Source organism: Lagenorhynchus albirostris, chromosome 12 (genome assembly GCF_949774975.1).
Source record: "Lagenorhynchus albirostris chromosome 12, mLagAlb1.1, whole genome shotgun sequence".
Taxonomy (NCBI): domain Eukaryota; kingdom Metazoa; phylum Chordata; class Mammalia; order Artiodactyla; family Delphinidae; genus Lagenorhynchus; species Lagenorhynchus albirostris.
Window position 1 is genome coordinate 87,717,359 of NC_083106.1, and position 19,515 is coordinate 87,736,873.

General features: G+C 39.4%; 1 protein-coding gene across 1 annotated transcript in view; it reads right to left on the reverse strand.

Moving 5' to 3' along the window:
• PHF3 (PHD finger protein 3) overlaps window positions 1–19,515 on the reverse strand; it is a 103,416-nt gene that overhangs the window by 10,943 nt on the left and 72,958 nt on the right. The window contains exons 7-9 of the mRNA XM_060167274.1: window positions 17,763–17,910; window positions 17,524–17,680; window positions 16,177–16,293 (exon numbers count right to left, since the gene is read on the reverse strand). Of these exons, the coding sequence (XP_060023257.1) occupies window positions 16,177–16,293; window positions 17,524–17,680; window positions 17,763–17,910 (422 nt within the window). The remainder of the gene's footprint in view (window positions 1–16,176; window positions 16,294–17,523; window positions 17,681–17,762; window positions 17,911–19,515) is intronic.

The following is a 19,515-nucleotide window of genomic DNA, read 5'->3' on the forward strand; positions in this document are numbered from 1 at the left end:
TAGGTAGTCTCTCAAGCAACAAACATATACTGAGTACTTGCAAATGTCAGTTTTAAGTGCTGGCGTTTTAAGAATTAGACCTCATACGTCAGCCTGGGGAAGTTTACATGTACAGTAACTGGAGGCAGCTGAAGTGTAATCTAATTTGCAAAGTGATGAAACATGATATTTACATTTAAAATCTGCTTTCTGATCTAGTATTTCAGCAGGTGCCACAGAGAAATAACAATCAAGTTCCTCTTAGATTCCTAACTTGATGTTCTAACATCTCCCACAGCAGCAGAAATTTAGTCGAACCACAGAAACGGGCAATCCCCCATCAGAAGGCTCCTGATGGAGCTTACTCTGTGACAGGGAACAAGCTCAGCAACAAAGCATAATAAATAAGCAAGAGCAGACAGAACTAGTAAAAGGTAGCTGAGAGTGGAATGGGTTAAGGAAGGTAAAGACGGATCCGGTCATTTGTCTTGTCACTGTTAAGTGCAAATCTTCCCTTAAAGAAAGAAATCAGATACACAGCCCAAAGAAAGAAACAGCTGGTCTCCCATGCAGATGACACCTGCAGCCACAGTTTCAAAGAAGAGAGGCACATGCACATTTGGGATACGAAGCGAAAAAAGAGATGGTGATAATATTTGCAAAATACGAGAAATTATACAAGGGGAAATTAAAGAAATATGTGACTTAGTGTAATGTATCAAATTAAGGCCTCTTGCACAACAAACTAAATTTGGTAGAAGATCAACATGGAGGATTAATGCTAAGATTAGGTGAATCATGTAGAGTTCATATATAAGAAACCACTATTTTCCAGAATAAAGGGCTAATACTCTAAGGCCATTGTAATAAAAACAGTGGATAATGTGGCTATCTTGCGGTCACGATAATTTGAAGTCACATAGTCACCTCACCTTCAAAGATATTTCAAGTTCACAAACCCCCAATGAAAACTCTCAGCATTAGTAACTTTCAGAATTTTTTAGTTTTAAATATGCAATACACAGAGAGAGAGGGAAGATGGCGGAAGAGTAAGACGCGGAGATCACCTTCCTCCCCACAGATACACCAGAAACATCTACACGTGTATCTACACAGATACACCAGATACATCTACACGTGGAACAACCCCTACAGAACACCTACTGAACGCTGGCAGAAGACCTCAGACCTCCCAAAAGGCAAGAAACTCCCCACGTGCCTGGGTAGGGCAAAAGAAAAAAGAATAAACAGAGACAAAAGAATAGGGACAGGACCTGCACCAGTGGGAGGGAGCAACAAAGGAGGCAAGTTTTCCACACACTAGGAGCCCCTTCGCGAGTGGAGACTGCGGGTGGCGGAGTGGAGATGCTGTGGAGGAGAGCGCAGCAACAGGGGTGCGGAGGGCAAAGCGGGGAGATTCCCGCACAGAGGATCGGTGCCGACCGGCAATCACCAGCCCGAGAGGCTTGTCTGCTCACCCGCCGGGGTGGGCGGGGCTGGTAGCTGAGGTTCGGGCTTCCGTCAGAGCGCAGGGAGAGGACTGGGGTTGGCGGCGTGAACACAGCCTGAAGGGGGTTAGTGCGCCACGGCTAGCCGGGAGGGAGTGCGGGGAAAAGTGTGGACCTGCCGAAAAGGGAAGAGACTTTTTCTTCCCTCTTTGTTTCCTGGTGCGCGAGGAGAGGGGATGAAGAGCGCTGCTTAAAGGAGCTCCAGAGACGAGTGCAAGCCGCGGCTAACAGCGCGGACCCCAGAGACGGGCGGGAGACGCTAAGGCTGGTGCTGCCACCACCAACAAGCCTGTGTGTGAGCACAGGACACTATCCACACCTCCCTTCCGGGAGCCTGTGCAGCCCGCCACTGCCAGGGTCCTGGGATCCAGGGACAACTTCCCCGGAAGAACACAAGGCATGCCTCAGGATGGTGCAAAGTCACGCCCACCTCTGCCGCATCAAGCTCGCCCTGCACTCCGTGCCCCTCCCTCCCCACAGCCTGAGTGAGCCAGAGCCCCCGAATCAGCGGCTCCTTTAACCCTGCCCTGTCTGAGCAAAACACAGACGCCCTCCAGCGACCTACACGCAGAGGCGGGGCCAGATCCGAAGCTGAACACGGGAGCTGTGCGAACAAAGAAGAGAAAGGGAAACCTCTCCCAGCAGCCAGAGGAGCAGCGGATGAAAGCTCCACAATCAACTTGATGTACCCTGCATCAGTGGAATATATGAAGAGACAACGCATCATCCCAAATTGAGGAGGTGGACTTTGAGAGCAAGATTTATTATTTTTTCCCCTTTTCCTTTTTGTGAGTGTGTATGTGTATGCTTCTGTGTGAGATTTTTGTCTGTATAGCTTTGCTTTCACCATTTGTCCTAGGGTTCTATCCATCTGTTTCTTTTTTTCTTAAAAAGATTTTTTTTTCTTAATAATTATTTTTTATTTTAATAACCTTATTTTATTTTACCTTACTTCATTTTATTTTATTTTATCCTCTTCTTTTCTTTCTTCCTTTATTTTTACCTTTTCTCCCTTTCAATTCTGAGCTGTGTGGATGAAAGGCTCTTGGTGCTGCAGCCAGGAGTCAGTGCTGTGCCTCTGAGGTGGGAGAGCCAACTTCAGGACACTGGTCCACAAGAGACCTCCCAGCTCCACATAATATCAAACGGCGAAAATCTCCCAGAGATCTCCATCTCAACACCAGCACCCAGGTTCACTCAACGACCAGCAAGCCACAGTGCTGGACACCGTATGCCAAACAACTAGCAAGACAGGAACACAACCCCACCCATTAGCAGAGAGGCTGCCTAAAATCATAATAAGTCCACAGACACCCCAAAACACACCACCAGATGTGGACCTGCCCACCAGAAAGACAAAATCCAGCCTCATCCACCAGAACACAGGCACTAGTCCCCTACACCAGGAAGCCCACACAACCCACAGAACCAACCTTAGCCACTGGGGACAGACACCAAAAAAAAAGGGAACTATGAACCTGCAGCCTGCAAAAAGGAGACCCCAAACACAGTAAGATAAGCAAAATGAGAAGACAGAAAAACATACCGCAGATGAAGGAGCAAGATAAAAACCCACCAGATGTAACAAATGAAGAGGAAATAGGCAGTCTACCTGAAAAATAATTCAGAATAATGATAGTAAAGATGACCCCAAATCTTGGAAATGGAATAGAGAAAATGCAAGAAACATTTAACAAGGACCTAGAAGAACTAAAGATGAAACAAGCAACAGTGAACACAATAAATAAAATTAAAAATAATCTAGATGGGATCAATAGCAGAATAACTGCGGCAGAAGAACGGATAAGTGACCTGGAAGATAAAATAGTAGAAATAACTACTGCAGAGCAGAAAAAAGAAAAAAGAATGAAAAGAAATGAGGACAGTCTCAGAGACCTCTGGGACAACATTAAACGCACCAACTTTCGAATTATAGGGGTTCCAGAAGAAGAAGAGAAAAAGAAAGGGACTGAGAACATATTTGAAGAGATTATAGTTGAAAACTTCCCTAATAAGAGAAAGGAAATAGTTAATCAAGTCCAGGAAGCACAGAGAGTCCCATACAGGATAAATCCAAGGAGAAACACGCCAAGACACATATTAATCAAACTATCAAAAATTAAATACAAAGAAAACATATTAAAAGCAGCAAGGGAAAAACAACAAATAACACACAAGGGAATCCCCATAAGGTTAACAGCTGATCTTTCAGCAGAAACTCTGCAAGCCAGAAGGGACTGGCAGGACGTATTTAAAGTGATGAAGAGGAAAAACCTACAACCAAGATTACTCTACCCAGCAAGGATCTCATTCAGATTTGATGGAGAAATTAAAATGTTTACAGACAAGCAAAAGCTGAGAGAGTTCAGCACCACCAAACCAGCTTTACAACAAATACTAAAGGAACTCATCTAGGCAAGAAACACAAGAGAAGGAAAAGACCCACAATAAAAAACCCAAAACAATTAAGAAAATGGTAATAGGAACATACATATTGATAATTACCGTAAATGTAAATGGATTAAATGCTCCCACCAAAAGACACAGACTGGCTGAATGGATACAAAAACAAGACCCATATATATGCTGTCTATAAGAGACCCACTTTAGACCTAGAGAACACACAGACTGAAAGTAAGGGGATGGAAAAAGGTATTCCATGCAAATGGAAACCAAAAGAAAGCTGGAGTAGCAATTCTCATATCAGACAAAATAGACTTTAAAATAAAGACTATTAGAAGAGACAAAGAAGGACACTACATAATGATCAAGGGATCGATCCAAGAAAAAGATATAACAATTGTAAATATTTATGCACACAGCATAGGAGCACCTCAATACATAAGGCAAATACTAACAGCAATAAAAGGGGAAATCGACAGTAACACATTCATAGTAGGGGACCTTAACATCCCACTTTCACCAATGGACAGATATCCAAAATGAAATTAAATAAGGACACACAAGCTTTAAATGATACATTAAACAAGATGGACTTAATTGATATTTAGAATACATTCCACCCAAAAACAACAGAATACACATTTTTCTCAAGTGCTCATGGAACACTCTCCAGGATAGATCACATCTTGGGTCACAAGTCAAGCATCGGTAAATTTAAGAAAATTGAAATTGTATCAAGTATCTTTTCCGACCACAACGCTATGATACTAGATATCAATTACAGGAAGAGATCTGTAAAAAAAACACATACATGGAGGCTAAACAATACACGACTTAATAACGAAGTGATCACTGAAGAAATCAAAGAGGAAATCAAAAAATACCTAGAAACAAATGACAATGGAGACCTGATGACCCAAAACCTATGGGATGCAGCAAAAGCAGGTCTATGAGGAAGTTTATAGCAATACAATCCTACCTTAAGAAACAGGAAACCTCTCGAATAAACAACCTAACCTTGCACCTAAAGCAATTAGAGAAAGAAGAACAACAAAACCCCTAAGTTAGCAGAAGGAAATAAATCATAAAGATCAGATCAGAAATAAATGAAAAAGAAATGAAGGAAACGATAGGAAAGATAAATAAAACTACAAGCTGGTTCTTTGAGAAGATAAACAAAATTGATAAACTATTAGCCACACTCATCAAAAAAAAAGGGAGAAGACTCAAATCAACAGAATTAGAAATGAAAAAGGAGAAGTAACAGCTGACACTGCAGAAATAGAAGAGAGGATGAGAGATTACTACAAGCAACTCTATGCCAATAAAATGGACAAACTGGAAGAAATGGACAAATTCTTAGAAAGGCACAACCTGCCAAGACTGAATCAGGAAGAAATAGAAAATACGAACAGACCAATCACAAGCACTGAAATTGAAACTGTGATTAAAAATCTTCCAACAAACAAAAGCCCAGGACCAGATGGCTTCACAGGCGAATTTTATCAAACACTTAGAAAGGAGCTAACACCTATCCTTCTCAAACTCTTCCAAAATATAGCAGAGGGAGAAACACTCCCAAACTCATTCTAGGAGGCCACCATCACCCTGATACCAAAACCAGAAAAGGATGTCACAAAGAAAGAAAACTACAGGCCACTATCACTGACGAACATAGATGCAAAAATCCTCAGCAAAATACTAGCAAACATAATCCAACAGCACATTAAAAGGATCATACACCATGATCAAGTGGGGTTTACTCCAGGAATGCAAGGAATCTTCAATATACGCAAATCAATCAACGTGATACACCATATTAACAAATTGAAGGAGAAAAACCATATGATCATCTCAATAGATGCAGAGAAAGCTTTCGACAAAATTCAACACCCATTTATGATAAAAACCCTCTAGAAAGTAGGCATAGAGGGAACTTTCCTCAACATAATAAAGGCCATATATGACTAACCCACAGCCAACATCGTCCTCAATGGTGAAAAACTGAAAGAAAGCATTTCCACTAAGATCAGGAACAAGACAAGGTTGCCCACTCTCACCACTCTTACTCAACATAGTTTTGGAATTTTTAGCCACAGCAATCAGAGAAGAAAAGGAAATAAAAGGAATACAAGTCGGAAAAGAAGAAGCAAAGCTATCACTGTTTGCAGATGACATGATACTATACATAGAGAATCCTAAAGATGCTACCAGAAAACTACTAGAGCTAATCAATGAATTTGGTAAAGTTGCAGGATACACAATTAATGCACAGAAATCTCTGGCATTCCTATACACTAATGATGAAAAATCTGAAAGTGTAATCAAGAAAACACTCCCATTTACCATTGCAACAAAAAGAATAAAATATCTAGAAATAAACCAACTTAAGGAGACAAAAGACGTGTATGCAGAAAATTAAGACAGTGATGAAGGAAATTAAAGATGATACAAATAGATGGAGAGATATACCATGTTCTTGGATTGGAAGAATCAACATTGTGAAAATGACTCTACTACCCAAAGCAATCTATACATTCAATGCAATCCCTATCAAACTACCACTGGCATTTTCCACAGAACTAGAAAAAAAATTTCACAATATGTATTGAAACACAAAAGACTCCAAATAGCCAAAGCAATCTTGAGAACGAAAAACGGAGCTGGAGGAATCAGGCTCCCTGACTTCAGACTATACTACAAAGCTACACTAACCAAGACAGTATGGTACTGACACAAAAACAGAAATATAGATCAATGGAACAGGATAGAAAGCCCAGAGATAAACCCACGCACATAGCATCACCTTATCTTTGATAAAGGAGGCAGGAATGTACAGTGGAGGAAGGACAGCCTCTTCAATAAGTGGTGCTGGGAAAACTGGACAGGTACGTGTAAAAGTATGAGATTAGATCACTCCCTAACACCATACACAAAAATAAGCTCAAAATGGATTAAATACCTAAATGTAAGGCCAGAAACTATCAAACTCTCTTAGAGGTAAACAAAGGCAGAACACTCTATGACATAAACCACAGCAAGGTCCTTTTTGACCCACCTCCTAGAGAAATGGAAATAAAAATAAACAAGTGGGACCTAATGAAACTTAAAAGCTTTTGCAGAGCAAAGGAAACCATAAACAAGACCAAAAGACAATGCTCAGAATGGAAAAAAAATTTGCAAATGAAGCAACTGACAAAGGATTAATCTCCAAAATTTATAAGCAGGTCATGAAGCTCAATAACAAAAAAACAAACAACCCACTCCAAAAATGGGCCGAAGACCTAAATAGACATTTCTCCAAAAAAGATATACAGATTGCCAACAAACACATGAAAGAATGCTCAACATCAGTAATCATTAGAGAAATGCAAATCAAAACTACAATGAGATATCATCTCACACCAGTCAGAATGGCCATCATCAAAAAATCTAGAAACAGGGCTTCCCTGGTGACACAGTGGTTGAGAGTCTGCCTGCTGATGCAGGGGACACAGGTTCGTGCCCCGGTCTGGGAGGATCCCACATGCTGCGGAGCGGCTGGGCCTGTGAGCCATGGCCACTGAGCCTGCGCGTCCGGAGCCTGTGCTCTGCAACAGGAGAGGCCGCAGCAGTGAGAGGCCCGTGTACCGCAAAAAAAAAAAATCTAGAAACAATAAATGCTGGAGAGGGTGTGGAGAAAAGGGAACACTCTTCCACTGCTCCTGGGAATATGAATTGGTACAGCCACTATGCAGAACAGTATGGAGGTTCCTGAAAAAACTAAAAATAGAACTACCATATGACCCAGCAATCCCACTACTGGGCATATGCCCTGAGAAAACCATAATTCAAAAAGCGTCATGTTCCAAAATGTTCATTGCAGCTCTATTTACAATAGCCCAGAGATGGAAACAACCTAAGTGTCCGTCATCAGATGAATGGATAAAGAAGATGTGGCACATATATACAATGGAATATTACTCAGCCGTAAAAAGAAACGAAATCAAGTTATTTGTAGTGAGGTGGTTGGACCCATAGTCTGTCATACAGAGCGAAGTAAGTCAGAAAGAGAAAGACAAATACCATATGCTAACACATCTATATGGAATCTAAGAAAAAAAAATATGAAGAAACTAGGGGTAAGACGGGAATAAAGACACAGACCTACTGGAGAATAGACTTAAGGATATGGGTAGGGGAAAGGGTAAGCTGTGACAAAGCGAGAGAGTGGCATGGACATATATACACGACTAAACGTAAAATAGATAGCTAGTGGGAAGCAGCCACATAGCAGAGGGAGATCAACTGGGTGCTTTGTGACCACCTGGATGGGTGGGATAGGGAGGGTGGGAGGGAGGGAGAAGCAAGAGGGAGGAGATATGGGAACAAATGTATATGTATAACTGATTCACTTTGTTATAAAGCAGAAACTAACACACCATTGTAAAGCAATTATACTCCAAATAAGATGTAAGAAAAAAAAGGCCAGTGTTGATACTCACACTAATTACAAAGGGGAAGATCACTTCCCAGGGGAAAAAAAAAAAAGAAATAGAGGAGACAGCTTCAAGATGGTGCAGGAATAAGAAGGGGAGATCACCTTCCTCCTCACAAATACATCAGAAATACATCTAAACGTGGAACAAACCCTACAGAACACCTACTGAATGCTAGCAGAAGACCTCAGACCTCCCAAAAGGCAAGAAACTCCCCACGTACCTGGGGAGCACAAAAGAAAAAAGAAAAATCAGAGACAAAAGAATAGGGACAGGACCTGCACCAGTCGGAGGGAGCTGTGAAGCAGGAAAGTTTCCACACACTAGGAAGCTCCTTCATGGGCGGAGACTGCGGGTGGCAGAGGGGGAAGCTTCGGAGCCGCGGAGGAGAGCACAGCAACAGGGATGCAGAGGGAAAAGCGGAGAGATTCCCACACAGAGGATCAGTGCTGACTGGCGCTCACCAGCCCGTGAGGCTTGTGTGCTCACCCGCCGGGGTTGGCAGGGCTGGGAGCTGAGGCTCCGGCTTCGGGAAAAGGTATGGTCCTGCCTAAGAGGCCAGAGAACATTATTTTGGGGTGCACGAGAGGGGATACAGAGCACCACCTAAACAAGCTTCACAGATGGGCGCAGGCCGCAGCTATCAGTGCAGAGACCAGAAACGGGCATGAGACGCTAAGGCTGCTGCCGCCGCCACAAGAAGCCTGTGTGCGAGCACAGGTCACTATCCACACCCCCCTTCCGGGAGCCTGTGCAGCCCGCCACTGCCAGGGTCCTATGATCCAGGGACAACTACCCCAGGAGAACGCACGGTGCACCTCAGGCTGGTGCAACGTCATGCCGGCCGCTGCCGCCGCAGGCTCACCCCACATCCGTACCCCTCCCTCCCCACGTCCTGAGTGAGCCAGAGCCCCCTAATCAGCTGTTAATTTAACCCCCTCCTGTCTGAGTGAAGAACAGATGCCCTCAGGTGACCTACACACAGAGGAGGGGCCAGATACAAAGCTGAGCCCCGGGAGCTGTGCGAACAAAGAAGAGAAAGGGAAATCTCTCCCAGCAGCCTCAGGAGCAGCAGATTAAATCCCCACAATCAACTTGATGTACCGTGCATCTGTGGAATACCTGATTAGACAACGAATCACCCCAAAATTGAGGCGGTGGACTTTGGGAGCAACTGTAGACTTGGGGTTGGCTTTCTGCATCTAATGTGTTACTGCTTTTATGTTTACCTTAGTTTACTATTTAGAGCTTATTATCATTGGTAGAGTTACTGATTTGGTTGCTCTCTTCCTTTCTTTTTTTATATATATATATTTTTCCCTTTTCTCCTTTGTGAGGGTCTATGTGTATGCTTCTTTGTGTGATTTTGTCTATATACCTTCGCTTTTACCATTTGTCCTAGGGTTCTGTCTGTCTTTTTTTTTTAATAAAGTTCTTAATGCTTGTTATCATTGATGGATTTGTTTTAACATATGGTTGCTCTCTCTTTCGTTTTTTACTTTATTATTTTTTTATCTTTAATAATATATTTTTTACTTTAATTACTTTATTTTTCTTTGTTTCTTTATTTTTCTCCCTTTTCTACTGAGCCGTGTGGCTGACAGGTTCTTGGTGCTCCAGCTGGGTGTCAGGCTTGTGCCTCGGAGGTGGGAGAGGTGAGTTCAGGACACTGGTCCACCACAGCCCTCCCAGCCCCAGGTAATATCGAACAGTGAAAGGTCTCCTAGAGATCTCCAAATCAACGCTAAGACCCAGCTGCACTCAATGACCAGCAAGCTACAGTGCTGGACACCCTACGCCAAACAACTAGCAAGACAGGAAGAAAACCCCACCCATTAGCAGAGAGGCTGCCTGAAGTCATATGAAGTTCACAGACACCCCAAACACACCACCAGACGCAGTCCGGTCCACGAGAAAGACAAGGTCCAGCCCCACCCACCAGAACATACACACTGATACCCTCCACCAGGAAGCCTACACAAGCCACAGAACCAACCTTAACCACTGGGGACAGACACCAAAAACAACGGGAGCTACGAACCTGCAGTCCGCAAAAAGGATACCCCAAACACAGTAAGATAAGCAAAATGAGAAGACAGAAAAACACACAGCACATGAAGGAGCAAGATAAAAACCCACCAGACCTAACACATGAAGAGGAAATAGGCAGTCTACCTGAAAAAGAATTCAGAATAATGATAGTAAAGATGATCCAAAATCTTGGAAATAGGATGGAGAAAATACAAGAAACGTTTAACAAGGATCTAGAAGAACTAAAGAGTAAACAAACAATGATGAACACCACAATAAATGAAATAAAAAATCCTCTAGAAGGAATCAATAGCAGAATAACTGAGGCAGAAGAACAGATAAGTGACCTGAAAGATAAAATAGTGTAAATAACAACTACAGAGCAGAATAAAGAAAAAAGAATGAAAAGAATTGAGGACACTCTGAGACCTCTGGGACAACATTAAACGCACAAACATTCAACTTACAGAGGTTCCAGAAGAAGAGAAAAAAAACAGGGACCAAGAAAATACCTGAACAGATTACAGTTGAAAACTTCCCTAATATGGGAAAGAAAATAATCAAGATCAGAAAGTGCAGAGAGTCCCATACAGGATAAATCCAAGGAGAAACACGCCAAGACACATATTAATCAAACTATCAAAAATTAAATATAAGGAAAAAATATTAAGAGGAGCAAGGGAAAAGCAACAAATAACATACAGGAGAATCCACATAAGGTTAACAGGTGATTTTTCAGCAGAAACTCTGAAAACCAGAAGAGAAAGGCAGGACATATTTAAAGTGATGAAAGAGAAAAACCCACAACCAAAGATTACTCTACCCAGCAAGGATCTCATTCAGATTCAATGGAGAAATTAAAACCTTTACAGACAAGCAAAAGCTAAGAGAATTCAGCACCACCAAACCAGCTTTATAATAAATGCTAAAGGAACTTCTCTAGGCAGAAAACACAAGAGAAGGAAAACACCTACAATAACAAACCCAAAACTATTTAAAAAATGGTTAATAGGAACACACATATCAATAACTACCTTAAATGTAAATGGATTAAATACTCCAACTAAAAGACATACACTGCCTGAATGGATACAAAAATGAGACCTGTATATATACTGTCTACAAGAGACCCACTTCAGACCCACAGGCACATTCAGACTGAAAGTGAGGTCATGGAAAATAGTATTCCATGCAAATGGAAATCAAAAGAAAGCTGCAGTAGCAATTCTCATATCAGACAAAATAAACCTTAAAATAAGGACTATTACAAGAGACAAAGAAGGACACTACATAATAATCAAGTGATCAATCCAAGAAGATATAACAATTGTCCATATTTATGCACCCAACACAGGAACACCTCAATACATAAGGCAAATGCTAACAACAATAAAATGGGAAACTGACAGTAACACAATCATAGTAGGGGACTTTAACACCCCACTTTCATCAATGGACAGATCATCCAAAATGAAAATAAAAAAAGGAAAAACAAGCTTTAAATAATACATTAAACAAGATGGACTTAATTGATATTTATAGGACACTCCATCCAAAAACAACAGAATACACTTTCTTCTCAAGTGATCATGGAACATTCTCCAGGATAGATCATATCTTGGGTCACAAATCAAGCATTGGTAAATTTAAGAAAATTGAAATCGTATCAGGTATCCATTCGACCACAACGCTATGTGACTAGATATCAATTACAGAAAAAAAATCTGTGAAAAATACAAACACATGGAGGCTAAACAATACCCTACTTAATAACCAAGAGATCACTTAAGAACTCAGAGGAAATCAAAAAATACCTAGAAACAAATGAAAATGAAAACACGATGACCCAAAACCTACGGATGCAGCAAAAGCAGTTCTAAGAGGGAAGTTTATAGCAATACAGTCCTACCTCAAGAAACAAGAAACAACTCAAATAAACAACCTAACCTTACACCTAAAGCAATCAGAGAAATACGATGAAAAAAACCCCAAAGTTAGAAGGAAAGAAATCATAATCAGATCAGATATAAATGAACAAGAAATGAAGGAAACAATGGCAAAGATCAATAAAACTAAAAGCTGGTTCTTTGAGAAGATAAACAAAACTGATAAACCACTAGCCAGACTCATCAAGAAAAAAACGGAGAAGACTCACATCAACAGAATTAGAAATGAAAAAGAAGTAACAACTGACACAGCAAAAATACCAAGGATCATGAGAGATTACTACAAGCAACTATATACCAATAAAATGGATACCCTGTAAGAAATGAACCAATTCTTAGAAAAGCACAACCATCCAAGACTGAACCAGGAAGAAATAGAAAACAGAACCAGACCAATCACAAGCACTGAAATTGAAACTGTGATTAAATATCTTCCAACAAAGGCCCAGGACCAGATGGATTCACAGGCAAATTCCATCAAACATTTATACAAGAGCTATCACCTATCCCTCTCAAACTCTTCCAAAATACAGCAGAGGAAGGAACACTCCCAAACTCATTCTATGAGGCCACCGTCACCCTGATACCAAAACCAGACAAAGATGTGACAAAAAAGAAACCTACCGACCAATATCACTGATGAACATAGATGCAAAAGTCCTCAACAAAATACTAGCTAACAGAATCCAGCAGCACATGAAAAAGATCAGACACCATGATCAAATGGGTTTTATCACAGGAATGCAAAGATTCTTCAATATATGCAAATCAATCAATGTGATACACCATATTGACAAACTGAAGAAAAACCATATGATCATCTCAATAGATGCAGAGAAAGCTTTTGACAAAATTCAACACCCACTTATGATTAAAACCCTCTAGAAAGTAGGCATAGAGGGAACTTACCTCTATGTATTACATATATGGCCCTTATTAAGGGCCATATATGACTAACCCACAGCCAACATCGTCCTCAATGGTGAAAAACTGAAACCATTTCCACTAAGATCAGGAACAAGACAAGGCTGCCCACTCTCACCACTATCAGTCAACATGGTTTTGGAAGTTTTAGCCACACCAATCAGAGAAGCAAAAGAAATAAAAGGAATCCAAATGGAAAAGAAGATGTAAAACTGTCACTGTTTGCAGATGGCATGATACTATACATAGACAATCCCAAAGATGCTACCAGAAAACTACGAGAGCCAATCCATGAATCTGGTAAAGTAGCAGGATACAAAATTAATGCACAGAAATCTCTTGCATTCCTGTACACTGATGATGAAAAATCTGAAAGAGAAATTAAGAAAACACTCCCATGTACCACTGCAACAAAAGGAATAATACCTAGGAACAAACCACCCTAAGGAGACAAAAGACCTGTATGCAGAAAACTATAAGACACTGATGAAAGAAATTAAAGATGATACAAACAGATGGAGAGATATACCATATTCTTGGATTGGAAGAATCAACACTGTGAAAATGACTATACTACCAAAACAATCTACAGTTTCAATGCAATCCCTATCAAACTACCAATGGCATTTTTCACAGAACTAAAAACAAAAATTTCACAATTTGTATGGAAACACAAAAGACCCCGAATAGCCAAAGCAATCTTGAAAAAGGAAAATCGAGCTGGACGAATCAGGCTCCCTGACTTCAGACTATACTACAAAGTAATCAAGACAAAATGGTACTGGCACTAAAACAGAAATATAGATCAATGGAACAAGATAGAAAGCCCAGAGATAAACCCACGCACATATGGTCACCTTATCTTTGATAAAGGAAGCAAGAATATACAACAGAGAAAAGACAGCCTCTTCAATAAGTGGTGCTGGGAAAACCAGACAGCTATATGTTAAAGAGTAAAATTAGAACACTTCCTAACACCGTACACAAAAATAAACTCAAAATGGATTAAAGACCTAAATGTAAGGCCAGAAACTATCAAACTCTTAGAGGAAAACAGGCAGAACACTCTGACATACATCACAGCAAAATCCTTTGTGACCCACCTCCTAGAGAAATGGAAATAAAAACAAAAATAAACAAATGGGATGTAATGAAACATAAAGCTTTTGCACAGCAAAGGAAACCATAACAAGATGCAAAGACAACCCTCATAATGGGAGAAAATATTTACAAACGAAGCAACTGACAAAGAATTAATCTCCAAAATATACAAACAGCTCATGTAGGTCAATATCAAAAAAACAAACAACCCAATCCAAAAATGGACCAAAGACCTAAACTGACATTTCTCCAAAGAAGATATACAGAACGCCAACAAGCACATGAAAGAATGCTCAACATCACTAATCATTAGAGAAATGCAAATCAAAACTACAATGAGGTATCACTCCACACCTGTCAGAATGGCCATCATCAAAAAATCTACAAATGATAAATGCTGGAGAAGGTATGGGGAAAAGGGAACCCTCTTGCACTCCTGGTGGGAATGTAAATTGATACAGCCACTATGGAGAACAGTATGGAGGTTCCTTAAAAAACTAAAAATAGAAATACCATACGACCACTACTGGGCATATACCCTGAGTAAACCGTAATTTAAAAAGAGTAACATACCACAATGTTCACTGCAGCTCTATTTACAATAGCCAGAACATGGAAGCAACCTAAGTGTCCAAAGACAGATGAATGGATAAAGAAGATGTGGCACATATATACAATGAAATATTACTCAGCCAATAAAAGAAATGAAATAGAGTTATTTGTAGTGAGGTGGATGGACCTAGAGTCTGTCATACAGAGTGAAGTAAGTCAGAAAGAGAAAAACATAAATACCATTCGCTAACACATATATATGGAATCTAAAAAAAAAAAAGAATGGTTCTGAAGAACCTAGGGGCACGACAGGAATGGAATGCAGATGTAGAGAATGGACTTGAGGACACAGGGAAGGGGAAGGGGAAGCTGGGACGAAGTGAGAGAGTGTCACGGACATATATACACTAGCAAATGTAAAACAGATAGCTAGTGGGAAGCAGCCACATCACACAAGGAGATCGCTCGGTGCTCTGTGACCACCTAGATGGGTGGGATAGGGAGGGTGGGAGGGAGACGCAAGAGGGAGGACATATGGGGACATATGTGTATGTATAGCTGATTCACTTTGTTATACAGCAGAAACTAACACACCATTGTAAAGCAATTATACTCCAATAAAGATGTTAAAAAAAATGCAATACAGTGCGCGTACTACATACGTTATATAACACATCAGTTAGGTCTGGGACAGCACTACTTAACTATACACAAGGTATTTCTGTGTATATAAACACTCATACGTGATACTTCAGGGTCACATTTTATCAATAAATTGTTAACGAAAAAAACCCTTGTTCTTGAAATCTTTTGGCATTTGAAAATGAATATTAAAGGACTATAAACTTATAAAATTTTCATTCTGACTTAACCTGGCTCCACAAATTACCAATATTCATAAAACCTTCAAACTATGCTTTTGAAACGTGCAAATGTAAGAAAAGATACACTTATTTTCCCATCCTTCTGATTTACAAAATATAAGGTAATTATGTAAGTTGATAACTGGAGGAAATGAGAAAAAAGCAGAAGAGATCAGGAAAAATCAACAACAAAAAATTTAAGAATAGGCTAATGGAGGATCAGTAACAAAAAAACACAGAACAAAAAGTCTGTTGCTGTGCACTCTGAGGTGAATTACTACATCTGTGTATAGCGTTTTTCTCTATGGCTAAAAAATATGTTTTGATATAGACAAACACATATTTGTAGATATTTTGATAGAGACAAACACATATTTACAGATAATCTTACATGTCTATTTTCTCTTCGTCTCCAAGCAGCTAACTCTTTAGAAGCTAGTTCTTCTGGACTCATTCTTATAAGGTGATCAGGGGTTACTTCTCCTTTTAGCACTTTCTTAAATAATATCTGGAGGTATTTAAAAATGGGAAGGAAAGGAGAGAAAAACATTTTTAAAAGAACGAGGAGCTGCTGTATAGAAACTTGTAATAAATGAAGATGAAATTTTGAAATCTAATTTACAAATGTTTAATGATTCACGTATTACCTCCTGCAAAGAGAATAAATGACAGCCTTGTGTTCTAGAAACTTACCATCTAAGGTAGCTAAATACACATTTTGTATAAAAGCCAAGACACGATGGAGAAGCATGTATGGTGAAGTCATTACAACATCTTTGCAAAGTTGTATTAAGTCTTCCCAGGGACAGACACCGTCACAATAGCCAACCCATGACTATATGAAAGATACTGCATAAAAGAACTTTACTGAATGTGATGTCTTTCATATTTTTAAGATTTCATATGTTTAAATCCTAACAGGCTTACAGGGGACTCCAGAGCTAAGAACCAACTGTTAAGAAAAAACCTGAAGGAAGTAAATATTTACTTGAAGAAAAGCTTTCAGATTACGTAATTCAAAAAGTATCTGATCCCCTGCACCATGATGGCAGATTGTACAATGTAGATTTTTCTTACGTAGCTGTTAGCATACTTCAAGAAAATACCTCATATCACACACTACGGCAAATACCATTGCACAAACTGACAAACTGATATCACTCGTGTGAAAACGTTGTAAAACTTAAACAAATGTGTAAGGAGTTTGCATCTACACCCACAGCTTTCAGATTTCCTCTAAGTCCCAGGAAAAGATTAAGGATTCAATTAAAGTTTACTCCACTGCTAAGATTCTTAGAACTAGTCATATTTAAATTAATAACAATATTTTAAAACAGCTTTCTTTTTTATCAAAATGTAAATTATTTTCTTAAGCAGTGTAACTCTATTTTCAAATTTACATCAGAAGTATTAAATACATAGTGTTACAAATTTTGGTTTAACAGTGTTTTTGAAGAATACATATGAATGAATTTTTTAATAAACTGGATTAAACAAGGGACATAAAGGAAAGAAAATTCACATCAATCGGGTTAAGATAGATTTAGTATTTTATATTTTAACAGACATTGCATAACACTAGTCACCACTGTTCAGAATTCATAACTCAGTTCAGTAGCAAAAGACTAGGTCTCACTTCAAGAAATAAATTATAGATCTATTGTATGAAAATCATAAATCTCTATGTATTAGGAAAGTTGGAAGCATAAAGGTCCAGACACGAACAAAACATACTTACATTGTTTTTAGGATCTTTCAGATTGAACATCAAACTTCTATATTTGTTCTTATATTTAGCATCTGTGTCCCGAAAAAAAGAGAAAAGCTCTTTTTCAATTTTTGTGGCAACTTTTGCTGCCTTTTCCTCTGGTACCTTCAAATTTGAGTCTGTAAGTCTTAAAATTAGAATAATTCAATTATTTTCCAAATACATGAAGCGTATATTATTCAATCTTCTACAATAGCAACGCGTGTTACCTTTTCATAAGAATATCTTTGAGAGAATGCCGGACGCTCTGTCGGATCTGGTCTGTGGAAGGCTTGGAGGCAAGAGCCGCCGGAGGATGTGCACCAGGGGGGCCCTTTTCGGTTTTCTTCTTCTTTGTCTCTTGCTTCTCATGAGCACCTAATTTAATAAATATCAAAACTCACTAAATTGCTTTTAAAAAGATACTTTCCTTTTTAATGCACAATGTAAGTGGACTGATTAAAAATCACTATTTTAAAATCATAAGATCAGACTCCATATTTCACACTGAAATATTCCTGACATTGAAATTCTAATCTATGTATGATGACAGATGATAACTAAACTTATTGTAGTGGGTCACTGTGCAATATATACATATATCAAATCATTACACTGTACAACTGAAACTAATGTTATATGTCAATTATACCTCAATAAGAAAAAAAAGTTCTAAATGAATTTTAATTAGAAATTAAGTGAGTAAAAAGTGGCCCTAATGCTATAAAATGTATATACTCCTTTCCCATATTAGATGATGGTTTTTAGAGCTACTTTTCATATATATATATGAAATATATATACCTGTAAAAAATTATTTAGAAAAATTGATCTGAACTTATTAGGTGTGCAGATAATGTAATGTCCTTACTAATACCACAAAATTGATGAATCTCCTCTGGTTTTAAAACAATTGTGTTAATGTGAATGTTAAGCTTTTCCAATGATTTTTCATTCCATCATTACTAATTTATGCACATCTTCAGAATCTCAGTGTCCTACAAACTCCTCATTCCAACAATTCTTAAATCGATCATTTTTTTACCATTCATGTCCTCACTTTCCCACACAACCAACTTTGGCCAGGTAGCCCAACACCTGCCATTCCGTTGCACCCTGAACATCTTAATTCTCTCTCCTTTAAACATCAGCATTGGCAAAAACCACAACCTGGTGAAAGCTAACTTTTATCCTTCACCCAAATAGCCAACAAACAGCTGAAGGTAACTGGAGAAAGTAAGCACTGGTGCTGACAGATCTCACTTTAAATTTACAACCACAAATCTCAAGTAGAGAGCTCAATCTGCCACCCTAATCCTATTAAACTGTCCTAGTAAATTTGCTCTCCCACTTTCCAAAAATGTATTTTATGCTTTTTCTCCTTTCTTCTCAAACCAATGATACCTCCAACTTGGACCTCATTTGATTTTCTCACTTCATATTTCACTGAGGAAGCAAAGCAGTGTCAGCTATTTTCCCATCACCAAACCTACTAACATACCTCATGTGTCCCCGCTCCTTCCACATGCAGCTTTCCCCACTGTTACAATGCATCAGCCGTCCTTTCCTATGACCAACCCCTCCAGGAGAATCCTATTCCCCTCTGATCTCTTCATGGATTTTGAACCTCAACTATCGCCTCTCTCTGTCGCCCACATCATCAAATTCTCTCGCTACTGGATCATTCCCATTAGTCTTACAAACATGCTATAATATCTCTTTAAAGAGAAATCCTGACCTCATATCCACCTCTAGCCACTACACCATTTCTGTTCCCTTTAACAGCAAAATTCCTTCCAAGAGTTATTCATAATCACTATCTCCAGTTCCTCACCCTCCATCCTTCCATACGCCACTGTAACTGGCTTTTGTCCCCACTGCTCCACCAAAACGACTGTCTAGACAGCATCTGACACAATTGATCATCACCTCCTTCTTGGAACTTCACCTGACTTCCAGGCCACCATGGTCTCTTAGTTCTCT